At 53.2% G+C, this 13,815-nt stretch overlaps 2 protein-coding genes across 4 annotated transcripts in view; both read left to right on the top strand.

The window, feature by feature from the left end:
- The window catches only part of FLNB (filamin B), a 145,194-nt gene extending 142,199 nt beyond the window's left edge, over positions 1–2,995 (top strand). For all 3 annotated transcript variants that reach the window (XM_047691063.1, XM_047691055.1, XM_047691047.1), the window contains 2 exons: positions 118–321; positions 1,257–2,995. In XM_047691063.1, coding sequence (XP_047547019.1) covers positions 118–321; positions 1,257–1,444 — 392 coding nt within the window. In that variant the 3' untranslated portion in view covers positions 1,445–2,995. The remainder of the gene's footprint in view (positions 1–117; positions 322–1,256) is intronic.
- Positions 2,996–8,931: 5,936 nt separating this feature from the next.
- On the top strand, positions 8,932–13,316 carry LOC125078401 (uncharacterized). The gene is made up of 3 exons (XM_047691034.1): positions 8,932–9,498; positions 9,815–10,522; positions 12,886–13,316. The coding sequence occupies exons 1-3, from the start codon at positions 9,492–9,494 to the stop codon at positions 13,002–13,004; spliced, it is 834 nt and encodes a 277-aa protein (XP_047546990.1). The 5' UTR covers positions 8,932–9,491; the 3' UTR covers positions 13,005–13,316.
- Positions 13,317–13,815: the final 499 nt, after the last annotated feature.

Below are 13,815 nucleotides of genomic sequence, written 5' to 3'. Positions count from 1 at the left end.
CGTTGAGGTGCACGGACTTTCCTGGAGCTTCTGGCCCGGGACACTCGCCTCTTCTAGCTGAGAGAGCCTACTGCCTCTGGCCATTCACTCCTACCTCCCCTCCCTTCCATCTTCTAGGCCAGCGTCTGGTCAGCCCTGGCTCAGCCAATGAGACCTCGTCCATTCTGGTGGAGTCTGTGACCAGGTCATCGACAGAGACCTGCTATAGTGCCATCCCCAAGGCATCCTCAGATGCCAGCAAGGTGACCTCCAAGGGGGCAGGGCTCTCAAAGGCCTTCGTGGGCCAGAAGAGCTCCTTCTTGGTGGACTGCAGCAAAGCCGGTAGGTAGCCTGGTCCTGCTTGAGGGTCAGGGTGGAGGCAGGCTGACACCCTCTGCCCACCAGCCCATGCAACCCAGACATTTGCAAGTAACCTTGTTCATGACCCCTTCTCCTGTACTTAATATTTGCTAATGATTTTCCTCTTTTGACTCTCGATTCTTTCAAATGCCCTCAAGGTAGACAGGAAAGGTGACATTATCCCCATTACAGATGGGCAAACTGAATCGGTAACCTGGCTCCTTTCTCTGCCAATAATTGCTTTAATTGCAGTTTGAACTTGAGTATTTATTTGGGTGTCAGTGGTTAGTTGCCTGGGTTCAGGGATCTGGCACATCTGGGCTGGAAACCTGGCTCCAGTACTTCTTCCCCCGACCCCTTTCCTCCTCCCTCCCTTCCTTCCTTGCCTCCTTCCTTCCTACTCCAAACTTAGCCATGTGATCTTGGGAAAGGTACTAAATCTTTTTCTAAAAGTCAGTTTCTTGTTGTCTAAAATGGGAATCTTTATGAAGTACCTTCCTTAAGTTTCTGATGAGAATAAATGAGATCAGAGTAGCGATCAGAGTAGCGATCACTTACATAACTCTTGCTATAAGCTAAGGGCTTTTCACATATAACTTCTGTAAACCTCTTAGCAAGCCCATAGGGGAGGTGCTAGGATCATGTCCTATTTACGGATGGGCAAGCTAAGGCAGAGAGAGGTAAAGTTCCCCATCCAAGGTCACCCAGCTAGGAGGTGGCAGGCAGGGATTTGAACCCATGCCATTGGGCTCTGAGTCTGCTTGTAATTGCCATGTTGTCCCACCTCTCGAAGTTCCCGGTGTCAGAATCTCAGCAGACAATACTTGGTATATTTCCTTTGGCTCCCATTTCCCCTCCCCTTCCTCTGCCTTCCGTGATGCATCCTGATAGAGTAACCACCTTTCTTTGCATCCTAGGTTCCAACATGCTGCTGATCGGTGTCCATGGGCCAACCACTCCCTGCGAAGAGGTCTCCATGAAGCACGTGGGCAACCAACAATACAACGTCACATACGTTGTCAAGGAGAAGGGAGATTACGTTCTAGCTGTGAAGTGGGGAGAGGAACACATCCCCGGCAGTCCATTCCACGTCACAGTGCCTTAAAACGGTTCCCGTCAAATGCTGGGAGGAGTTCTGGTGGTTGCTTTTGTTGCTTGTTTGTAACTTGTTTTATACAAAGTTTTCCTCCAGCTTGTTTATGGTTCTGAAACCCCACCCCAAAAACATTGTCGTTCTAAAGTGCCTTGAGAAATAAGTCCTAGACTTGACTCTTTAGGAACGCATTGGGGACTGTTAAGAAATACAGACTCATGCAATGGGCTGAGAGGATTTCCATGCTCATTCCGGTCAGATCCAGATCTGACCTCTTGCTGGCACCCGTCGCGCCCCCTGCAGACAGACCAAGGTCACTCGCAAGACTGCTGTTCCTAAAGAATGAAATTGGCTAGCCCGTTTATGCAACAAGACTGGCAGGGAGGGACAGGGCAAAGAGGCTACCTACTTTTAGGCTGTCACTTAGAAAACAAGAGGACTTAAAAAACCAGCTTCATCTCTCCAGCGCCCTATCACAGAGAAGGCTCTTGTTTCGATAAGACTCATCTCCACACTCCCACCTGCCCCGTGGCCTTTTTACACGTCTCAGAGGGCGGTGGTACGCGGCGGCAGACTGCCCTCAGCGCCTCCTAGTGCCTCTCCCCTCGTTCTGCTGAGTCTTCCCCTGCGAAGTTGTAACATGTGCCCCATCTGGGCAGCCGCGTTTTGCTTTTGTCTTTAAAGGCCCTTGAAGTCTCTGGGTCCAAGGAAGTTCTGCTGTGGCAAGCAGCTCCCTCCTGCCAAAGATCCCTTTTTTTAAACCAATGCAAGGCTTTGTTCTTAACACATACTCCAGCCGTTGTCAGTCTGATGAGTCTTGCCAACACGCTCGAAGGGACCACAGGTGGGTCACTGTGTCAGCGCCCTCGTCTGCAGAGGCCTGTCACGGGACAGAACATTCCACACACCCACCTCCAGTCAGCTGTGGGATCACTTCTGGAAAAGAATGATAGATAGGAAAGAATGGAACTCCTACTGATCTTTGGCCTCAAAATCAGGGCATGACAGAGGGGGTGGGAAGGACAGTGGCAGCTCCTAGGTGGTCTTCTGTTGTTGGGCAGAAAAAGTGAAAGCTATGTAGCTGACGGTGGCCCTGTGTTCATTTGGCCCCAACCGTGTCCTCTGAGGTTGTTTGGAAAGCTGCGTGCAGGTGCATAATTCCAGAAATGGGGTGTAAGGCGTTTTGCACCCCTTTCTGCAGACCTGAGCTGGCTTTGGAATAAAGTTAAAGCCTATGGGGACTCTGCCCAACTTTAGGGCCCAGGGGTGTGGTATGGCCTGGGCCGGCAGACCTTTATGATTTGCTGCTCCGTCCTGAGGAAGTGGCTGCCCTGGTCATGAGTGCCTTCACGGGTGGGACGGGGAGTGAGGCAGAGGACCGTCACTGAGACGCAGCAGCTGGGAGCAGGTGCTGGCAATAGCCCACCTCTGAGAAACCGGGGCAGCCTGAAGCCCCAGGTAAAAGGGCCACAGGTTTTGTAAACTGGGACGTGGAAGTGAAACTGGAATCAGATGCCGACTGTAAATTGTACCTTATAACTTATTAAATGTTTGCTCCGTCAAGCTCCCTTGGTGTTCTTGGACGGTGTTGTTTCTGAATAAATGGTTCGAGTCTCTGACCAGCTCTCCCTGCCACAGATGAGCCGCTTGTTCTGACGTGAGCCTGGCCTCTCTTTGCAGGAGGGATGATGGCCCTTTATGAGCGCCGCTGGGAGGGGAGTGTCAGGAGAGGCCCAGCAGCCAAATAGGTGGCGGTGAGGGTCCTGAGGAAGGGGCACTGGCCAGGACACCAACACAGTGTCTAGGACAGAAAGCCCTTTTCCCCGATGATGGGAGAAAGGGTCATTTTAGGGGGGTTACTTAAACAAGAAGCAATGTCACCTGTTGTCCCAACTGCCCTTGGACCACAGGGTTCGTGTGTGTGTGTGGGGGGGGGGTATTCGTCTTTCTCTCCCTGCTCCTTCCTTCAGCTAGGAAGAGCTTGTGCCTGATACATTCTTAGCATACCTCCCCCCGCCCCTCCTGCTCACCCTCATGGCACCCCTGTGACCCCACTTTGCCATACTGATACCAGCTCAGGTGCTGAATGGACACATCACTTGGGGCAAACCCCAGACCCTGGCCTTTTTGTCCCCAGAGTGGAGGCTCTTCCTCCCTAGTTATCCCTCTGTGGGAGCAGGAAGGGCACCAGGACTCCCCAGATGAGCCCCAGGAAGTCCCCGCTGGGTCCCTGGCCCTCCACTGGAGTGAGGGCTAGAGGGAAAGGCAGGGAAGGAAGACTGGATCCTTTTGTGTGTTTCTTCCTGGCACCTCCTTATTGATCAGGATGGAGGCTTGTTTACCGCTGGGAGGTGGGAGGAAAGTGGGAATAAAGAAGGTTTTCCCTCCTTTCCCCTCCCTGTGGAGGAAGCCCCCATAGCTGTGGGCCCGTGCCGGCTGTGACTGTTCCAAGACTCCCCAAGCTGGGGGGCTTGGGGGGCTGTCCAGGCTCTGCATGGTGATGGCTGACCTTGCTGGTTTCAATCCCAGGAGGTCTGACTGGTTTCTTTCGGGGAGGCAGCATGTCTGTGTTCACAGCTGGACTTGGGCATCAGGTATTGTTTGAATGTGGGCTTGGCTGCTTAGTGGCACTATAGCCTTGGGGAGGTGGCTTCCCCTCTGAGACCAAGCCTCCCTCGGGGTGGTTGTGAGACTCCTACGATATCTCACTGGGAGCTGTGAGTCTTGGCTCCTGCTGTCTGTGACCAGCCCCTGCCGGAGGTGCCATTCCTTGTACAAGGCCACACCTGGGGCCACCCTAGCAGGCCCCTGCCTAAAACATCACCCAAAACCCAGGGGAATCTGTGCACCTCCCAGTTGGTCAGTGGCTAGAACCATGGGGCAGCTCCTCTCTGCACCTGAACTTGCTGCCATGGGAATGGGCTGCTTTTTGTGCAAACACCTCAATGACTGAAACTCGACCCTGACCCGGTACCAGGCCCTTTCTGACTTCACCAGTTGACTTGTCCCCCTTTCTACCAGGGGCTGGCTGGGCCATCACTTTTGAGGGGCCAACACGGGTGAAAGGACAGCGCTGGCAGTTGACCTGCAGAGATCTTCAACCCAGAGAGACCCAGTTCCCTTCCAAAACGCGGTGCGCACCTTTCCCTCGTCTGCCTTCCCTCTGCAGCCCCGGGAAGCCCTCCTCAGCAGGAAACACTGATTAACATGTCTGTTTCCAATGCACTTAGAGGCCTGTGGGCCCTTGACCACACAGCTGGTCTTCAGACTTCAAAGGGGCCTCGAAAACCACATCTTGATGAGTTTGATGTAAAATGAGTAAGACACTAGGGATTTAATTTCCCCTAAAAATTTCCCCTAAAAATGACACCGCCTTAAAAATGAACGAGTGTTTGGTCCTTATCACCACCACCCCCAAGTTTGCATTTTAAAATGGGGAAGAAGGGGGAGCCTGGGTGGCTCAGTGGATTAAAGCCTCTGCCTTTGGCTCAGGTCATGATCCCAGAGTCTTGGGATCGAGCCCCGCATCGGGATCTCTGCTTGGCGGGGAGCCTGCTTCCTCCTCTCTCTCTGCCTGCTTCTCTGCCTACTTGTGATCTCTGTCTGTCAAATAAATAAATAAAATCTTAAAAAATAAATGGGGAAGAAGGGGCACCTGGGTGGCTCAGTGGGTTAAAGCCTCTACCTTCAGCTCAGATCATGGTCCCCAGGGTCCTGGGATCGAGTTCCGCATTGGCGGCTCTGCTCAGTGGGGAGCCTGCTTCCTCCTCTCTCTCTCTCTCTCTGCCTGCCTCTCTGCAAACTTGTGATCTTTGTCTGTCAAATAAATAAATAAAATCTTTTTTAAAAAATAATAAAAATAAAATGGGGAAGAAGCTCATTAATTTAAGTGCTCTTTGGGCTTAGCACTCTGTCTGATGGAAGCCAGGTCTAGGAAAGGAATGGAATCTTTTCAAATCCCCATTAACTGGGAGGGGGAAGGGGTTTTGTAACCAGGGTATTCCACTAATGAAAACTCTCTCCCAGAAACGCGTCTTGTTTAGCTCATTTTTTTCCCCCTCCTAACAATGGCAAATCATAAAGAGGGAGTAAAAATGTCACACGGCTCAAAGCAACCGTGAATTCGAATTTTTCCCCTCTGGCTTTGTCCTAAGAATGCTGACCAAACACTTGGCGAAACAAAGGGATCCTTTTTGCTTTGTAACAAAGCTTTTGTCTGGGTCCCCGAGCCACAGGGGACCAACTCTTATGCAGGGAATTTAGGGTGGCCCACCCCATACCCCTTCTCTCTCCCTCAAGAGTTCTCCAAAGCAGGCAGGCAGGAGGTGGGGAATGTATCCTCACTTATGGCCTGCATCCAAGGGTGTTTTGGATTTGCTTATCTCCCCAGGACAAAGCTCAAGGATGAAAGAATATTCGAGCCTTGTATTGCCAACATTATTCCCTTTGCCATAACCACCGCCTTCCCAAGGTGTCAGGATGCCTCTCCCAGGGCAAAGCTAATACTGAACCCTGGTGGGGGAAAGGGGATCTCTGAGAAAGAGGAAATCTCAGCAGAGGCACCACGCCCTGGAAATGCCAGGCTCGGGCCCAGCTCGAGCTGTACCTGTACCAGCAGTGTTGCTGGGTATGTGAGAAATGCCCAGAAAGCAGCTAGCTGCAGGTTCAAGTCTAGATTTCAGTCCCAGCCCTGCGGCTTACCGACTCAGACTCTGGCTGGCTCTTCATCTCCCCAAATGTCCCAGACTTCTTCATAGCACTCATTTTATACCAGTCTAGAGAGCCTTACACTTTCTTGTCTTGCAGACTGGAAGTCCCAGTCTGGAACATTCTTCCTCCACTCTTTGTCCGGCTAACTCCTGTTCATAGTTCAGGTTTCAAAGGGCATCTCCTCCAGGAAGCCACCTATGTGTCTCAGTGCCCTCATCCATAAAATGGGAAAGTGGGAAACTTCCATTCTAAGATTAACATCTAGAAAGGTCTCCCAACACATTCATCCTCTAACTGGCTGCCCAAATCCCTCCCCACCCAGAGCTGCTAGAATAAGGACTGCCTACATGTTGGGGAGACTCAGTTCCCCAAGGCAAAGTAGAAAGGGTACCTCCATGAGGGGAAGGGAGCCTGTGGGGTGTCTATCAAGCATGGTGATTCAAAGCATGGGCCAGAGGGTTCAAATCCTGCCCTGCCATGAACTCCAGCAGATTATTTACCTTCAGACTCTCCTAGCCTCTGTTTTCTCTCCAATGAATTGGGGGTACTAGAACCTACCCTATGTGGTGTTCTGAGGGAACACTGTGTTCACTGTGTTCACTGACAAAATGAATGTAAAGAACATACCACAGTGTCTAGTGCATGATAAGCCTTCATAGAATTACTACTGGTGAAAGGTGAGTAAGAGGATTCTTCTATAGGGAGAGTTTAAATCTGGGGTGGGGGTGGGGGCTACTTTAAAGACACACATAACCACAAACAGAAGAGACACTTGGCCTGCAAACAGAGCCCAGTACTGGAAACTGGGTTGGGAGTCATAAGTGGGAGTGAATGGAGTGGCCAATGGCAGTACTAGGAGCAGGGTGGGTCCTTGGAGGCCTGGGGGAGTGGCCAGTAAGGTGGGAAGAAAGGTGAGTCAGGAGCACTAAGGAGAGACCCAGCTCACCTTCCAGCCTCCCCTGGTTTCCCCTTCAGTGACCCCTTCCCTTAGCAGAAGCCTAGGCCAGAGGCAGGCCTGGGGCTGCCCCCACACCTTCCCAGGGGTTGCAGGATGGATTTGAAGTGAATAAATCTGGAGTAAACCAAGTGTAATAACTAACACTAATGCTAGAGTCTTATGATTACCCTCATTTTTTTACAGGGGGCATTTCCCAGGGCTCAGAGAGGTTAAGTGACTTGTACAATGTCACACAGTAATGGTCAAGGCTGTGTTAAAAACCAGAAAGCCTGGGGCGCCTGGGTGGCTCAGTTGTTAAGTGTCTGCCTTCGGCTCAGGTCATGATCCAAGGGTCCTGGGATGGAGCCCTGCATCAGGCTGTCTGCTCAGAAGGGAAACCCCCCCTCCTCTCTGCCTACTTGTGATCTCTGTCAAATAAATAAATAAAAATCTTTTAAAAAATTAAAGAAAAAAAAAAGCCAGAAAGCCTGAATTTAGGGAGGAGGGCATGAATCTGTGCCCTGCACACAAGGGCCTCCCCCAGGTGGGTGCTCGGAATCCAAAGGCGACTCTCCTTGTGAGCCAAACTTTGTTCCTGAGCCCGTTGGAAGTCAGTACTTTTGGGGCGCCTTTCTACACCCTTCCACCCACTTCCCTCTTGGGAGTGCCTGTCCAGCCCTCAGTGTTAACACTCGCCTCCTCCACCCCGCCTATTGACAGCCTGCTCCGCTGTCGTTCCCATGATGACCGCCAGGGGTCGCCTTGGGCGTGCCAACGGTGGCACGGAAGAAAACCCTGCAGTCCAGAAGGCAGTGGGTCTTCCAAGCCAGGAGGGAGCACACCCACCTCTGCGCTGCCAGGGGCTGGGGCGGTCTGGGTCAGGGAGGCTTGCTTGAGTTCCGGGGTCAGACTCTGCCCCACAAGCATCTGACACTAGGGTCCTGCCACCCCCAGCCACCAAAGCTGCTCCGAATTTCCTCCATCTGTCCCTGAGGCAACAGAACAGACATGAAGTCTGCTGATTCATCCTTTCCTCGAGCACTTCTTCCGAGCACCAACTGTATGCCAGACAATCCCCCGGACATACTGGAAATGTGGAGTTGAGGAGGACAGGACCCAGAACGCAACCTCCGCGAGGGAGGGACAGTTTGTCAGCCCTGTTCACTTGCCGCTCCTGGCACACACATCCCCTCAGTACCCAAAGTGTGTTTGGTGCTTACAGGAGAGCCTGGATTAAAAAGGTGATTGCACAATTAATTGATGACTGTTGTGAGTGCTCCAGATGAGCTCCTACCATGCCTGGGCTGTTTTACTTACCAAGCTGGCTCTTAATCTTCCCAATTGTCCCAGACATCATAACCCTCATCTTACAGTTGGGAAGACTGAAGCACAGAGGGCAGTCTAGACAGCCTTATGCTTTCTTGCCTTGGGAGTTCCAGTCTACAACATTCTTCCACTACTCTTTGCCTGGCTAACTCACGGTCGCAGTTCAGGGCTCACTCAAAGGGCATCTCCTCCAGGAAGCCTCCCCTGATCATCTCTCCAGTTCCCTGCTCCCCATCCACCTGATTATGAGTCTGTCTCCCCTCCTGGACTGTGAAACCCTGAAGGCAGGAAGCATGTAGACTCTGTTCCTCCTCATCTACCTTTAGTACCTGGCTCAGTGCCTGGCAACAGGGTCAAGAGTGAAAGAACATTTGTTGAATGAATAAATGAGAGCACATTAAGCAGATAGTGGAAAGGTGAATGGCTCTAGGGCATTATGGGTAACCTCCTTGTCACTGGTACTCAGGCGGCCCACACCTGCAGGGCCCTGATGGGAGAGGCAGAAGGTGTGAGGGTCCTGGAAGTTGATGTTATGGAGCTGCTGGGTGACTGGTGGGTCCTCTTCTGCTTGCCCCCGCTCCCACCACCCACCGTGTCTCTCAGATGATGTCACATTCAATGGGAAAGTTCTGTATCTGTAACGCGGGGCGGGGTATGAGGGGGGGTTGATGTCCATCCCAGTGGAACCAAATGAAGATTGCTGAGCCCCCATCTCTCCATCTGGAAAAGGAATGGGAGAGAGCCTGTTAGTGAGTCACCGTGAGGATTCCACTGAGTGGGATCACTCGTTAAAGCCTCCAGCCCAGGGCCTAGCACAGAGTAGCCCGGGTGTGCCCTGGGCTGGCACATAGTTCCTGCAAGCCTCCCTTTCCTCACCTGGAAAGGAGGTTAACAAGAGCCCCAGCAACCGAGGAGGGTGGTTTCAGGCAGAGGGAGCTCAGCACAGCAGCTGGCACTGAGCAGGGCCTTGTGAAACAGCGGCTGCCTCCATCCATGCCAGGCACTGTTCCAAGTTCTTCTACCCTGGCCTAATGTCATTCTCGCGAGTCCAGAAGTAATTCCCTCTGACATTCTGATGTTTCAGTGATGCCAGGTAAGCTCTCATGTGTCAGAGCCGTGTCTGAGGAGTTGGGGTCCAGAGTTTCCATGGCAACCCCCCAGCCATGTGTCCAGAGCATCCTGAGAGTGGACCCTGGGCCTCCCTTGGGACCTCCCTGGGTGCCTGGTGCACAGTAGGTGTGCGTCAGGGTTTACCGAATGGACTAGAGGCTCGGGCACCCTGTGAGCCTCCCTGGGATCCTCTGGGTGTGGGGGGTAAAGGCTTGGGCCCTGAGTCCCTCTGGGGCAGAATACAGCCTCCTGCTAGGCACCCTGGGTGGGCTGCAGCCAGCCCTTGCTCCCTTTTCCAGCCTGGTCTGTCCTGCTGCCTGCGTGTGGCCCGCTGAGCAGCCCAGCCCCTCCTCTCCAGCGGGGCCTTGGCAACCCAGCCCTCATTGGCTGCACGTATCCTTGGAGACGTCCCCGCAGAGCAAACAGGCCACAGGGCTCCGGGCAGAATGGTTCCTCCCTCCACACCCTGTCCCCTCCCACTGCCATGAGGGATCTCTGCACCACCCAGAGCCAAGCCTGCTGGCAAGAGCGCATCCAGAAGGAGACCACAGCCCGGGTCACCTGGAAGATCAACTATGGCCACAAGTACCTGAAGGAGGGACCCGTGCCCAAGAAGCGGCTGCAGCGGGCCCCCCTCAGGTTAGCCTTGGGAGCAGGGCCCTTGCCTGCCACCAGCGCCCCTGAGAGCAAGGAAATACAGGATGGATGGTCAGAGACCAAGGGGGTCTGGGATCAACTGTCCAGGGGAGTGGGCGTCCAGGGCCCCCCACCCAAGGGAGAGAAGGCCTGGGAGGCCCAAAGAGCCCCTCGGGAGTCAGCAGTCCATTCCAGGCCAGGGGGCTTAGAAATGATGCAGGTCCCCACCAGCACCTTGCAGCTGCTCTTCCAAGGCATCTCCCACGATGGCCAAGGCCGGGCCTCGTACCTCCGTGAGCGGCATCGGCAGAAGCCAGAGGAGAAGTTTCTGTACCCGGTCTTGTCATCCTGGGAGTACGGCTGGCACATGGGTAAGGGCTGCCACCATCTTGCCACTCTAGGCACAGGCCTGGCCCTCCCCTCCCCAACCCCAGCCCTGTCCTTAATCACCCCAAAGGCAACAGCCTACCCCTCGGGCTCACCCTTCTCAGAGCAGGCCCCACTCCTTCACACCTTCGGGCCTTCGCACATTTTCATTGCTCCACCTGGAATGTACCTCCTGCCTCTTCCTCTGCTTGCTAACTTTCACATGTCACCTCCTCTGGGAAGCCCTCCGAAAGTCCTCCAGGTAGATTTGAGTCCACCCTAGTGCTTATCCAGCTTTCTGTGTCTACAGAAGCCCTGGGCCCCCTGTGTCACCATTCCTCAAGTATCCATCTGGTCTAATGAGCCCTTTGGGTTCCAGAAATTCTTAGTTAATTTTATTAAGGCCCTCCCAGCCCCCAGCTTGGTACTCCGTGACCATGGAATGAATGAAAAAATGAATGAAGGTAGACTAGGGAATGAGGCCTTGGTTTGGAATCAGGAAGTGCAAGTTCAAATCCTGGCTTCTCCCCTTGGGAGTTGTGTTGAGCTCAAGCAAGAACCTTAACATCACTGGGCCTCAGTTTCCACATCTGAAAAATGGGACTATACTAGTACTTGTCTTCCTGTGTCACAGAGTTTTGGGGAAATCAAATGGGAAAGCACCCTGAACAGAAATTTTCCTCACAAAAGCCTCATGCGGTGGAGAGGACATTCATTCATTTAACATGCGATGCTTTCATTCGGGAAAGTCCAGTGAGGGAGATCTGGAGTCACTAAATCCCAGCTCTGCCCCAACATGAGTTAGCAAATGAACAACCATGGAAGAGGGACTCAGTTTGAAATTAGAGTGCCTGGGTTTGGATTCTGGTCTGTTGATTTATTCACTCACTCAACAAAGATTTAGTGAGCACCTGATTTACGTCAGGATCTTTGTGTCCCTGGGGATATGGCAGAGATTGTGAGTGTTAAGCCTGTAGAAGGAGATCTGTTGGGAAAAGGAGAGGAAGACACAGAGGCTCCTTGGTGGACAGGTGGTCAGGGAAGGCCTGCTGGGAGGGGACGCTGGAGCAGAAGCCTGAGGTGTTTCTACTTCATCCGATTTTTCTGAGGAGGGCCTGACTCCCTGGGCCCACAGAGTGAGTCTCGGTTCCTGCACTACACCCCCTTTCCTGCTCCCCCTCTCCTCCTCCTGCCTATGGGTCTATGTCTCTGCCCGTGAAGCCACTGCCAGACAAGGGCCACCAGACCGAGCAAACTAAACTACAAGATGCCCAGTTACATTTGAGCTTCGGATAAACAATAATTTATTAGTCTAAGTATGTCCCAGATATGGCACGGAACATACTTAGACTGAAAAATTGCCGTTTATCTGAAATTCAGCCATAACTGGGCATCCTTTACTTCATCCAGTAATCCGAATACTGGAGCTGGGGGGAGCTGCTCCTGGATGCCTCCTGTGTCCTAGGGCAGTCCTAGGTTCAGGGCCAAGACTGAAAACTGTTTCCATCCATGGTGGTTCTGCTTAAGCTCCCGGTTGCTCTTGAAATCTCCTGAACATTCTGTAAGATTCTGGCCTCATGCCCCCTAACCTGACCAGTTCAGGGACTAAATGAGGAACAGATGAGAGAACTTCTGTGGACCATCTCTCCCCATCCCCCGACCCGGTTACAGACAGGAGCTGCATCATCATGGGGGGTGGAGGGGGAGTGGGGTGCTCTGCAAACAGCCATGGGGAAGTGGGGTCACAGGCATTGCCTGGGCCCCAGCTGGATTGTCCCCAAATGCCCTTTGACACATAGAAAGTACCAGTCTAGTGCTTGGCACATAGTAAGTGCTCAACAGATGGTAACTGGTATTATTATTATTATTATTAATTCAGCAGACAGGACTTACTGTCTGTGGGCATCTGGGAGCTGGTTCAGCCTTGGCCAGGACCCTGGAGACTCTCACTAAGAAGCTCTGGGATGGAGGGGCTCTCACTAGACAAAAGGGAGAAATGGGATGAGGTTACCCCTTGTAGGTGTGGGGTAGGGATGGGAACAAAAGAGTCAACTGTTGGAATGACTTGAGCGCCTGCCACCTGTTGGGGCAGATTGTGAGCCCAAAGCCAATGCAGGGCCTTGAGGTCCCCATGCTACGTACGCCAGGTGTACCATGTAGTTACTGGATGCTAAGAAGGAACAGGGGAGTGAGGGAGGGATCAAGGGGCACAGGGGCAACCGCTGCCCCCAACTGTTCAGAAGTACTTCAAGATTTTAACCAGAGCGATTGTAGCCGGTGTCCCTGCTGACCCTCGGCCCTCCCGGCTGGGCCAGGGCTGGTGGGAGGAACGTGGCCCCACCTCAACCAGGCCTTTGCTGTTTTCCAGGGGACATCATGAAGGACTCCAGGGCTCCAACATATGCCAGGTGCCAGCCCATCTCAAAGACCTTTTACATCAAGAGTAGCGTCTTCCATTTTCCACGGCGAACAGACCAGCTAAGCTGAGCTCAAGGGGGGCTCAGAGGCTGCTCCTGCCTTCTCCTGCAGTCTGTCTGGACCCCGCTGCGCAGAGACGCTGCTGCTCCACCCACCTTCCCTCCGTTTGTCCGGCCCTGTCTCCTCTGTGGAGCATGAGGGGACATGAGTGCTTTTCTCTACCTCTGGGACTCAGGGTGGCCCACCTGCAGCCTCTTGGATATCCTCAGGGACCTCAGCTCCTGGCACAGCCCTGCCCCCACCATCACCAGCCAAGTGTGGGGTGCTCGCTGCCCTCCCAGTGTCCCAGCACCAGAGCAGGGGGGAAAGGGAGGGGCTCACTAAGTGTGAGTATCACTAAGTGATACTCCTAGAGGAGTATCTCCCCGTCTTGACTCTCTCTATATTTTAGTGAAGGGACCCACAGCTGAATCGCTTGGTCCCAGGGTATCCCCCAGTTCAAGGAGGAAGTGGTTTTCATGTTTACTTACTATTTCTCTCACTGTCCCCCACCTCCACCCCGAAGAACCTGCATGGGTCAGGTTTGCCTTGTTTTTGTAGCAAACAGCCACTACCTCCCAGTTGCTTTAACCAATAAAGGCGTACTTCGTGCAGCACGGTGCACTCTGATGGCCAGTGCGCCGCCTGCCACATGCCAACCTGGGGAGCCGAGCCACTCCCATCTGGTGGCTCTGCCATCTCCTAGGGCTTCAGGGTTCTTCCCCGAATCTCTCTACATCCAACTGGGGACAAGGGAAGAGACAGAGTCTGCAGAGAACACACCCACTCTTAACTGCCTTGGTCCGAAACTGACCAATGTCGCCTCCCAACACGTTCTGTT

The sequence above is a fragment of the Lutra lutra genome, chromosome 1 (assembly GCF_902655055.1).
Source record: "Lutra lutra chromosome 1, mLutLut1.2, whole genome shotgun sequence".
Classification (NCBI taxonomy): Eukaryota; Metazoa; Chordata; class Mammalia; order Carnivora; family Mustelidae; genus Lutra; species Lutra lutra.
This window is presented reverse-complemented; position numbering and strand designations above follow the sequence as displayed.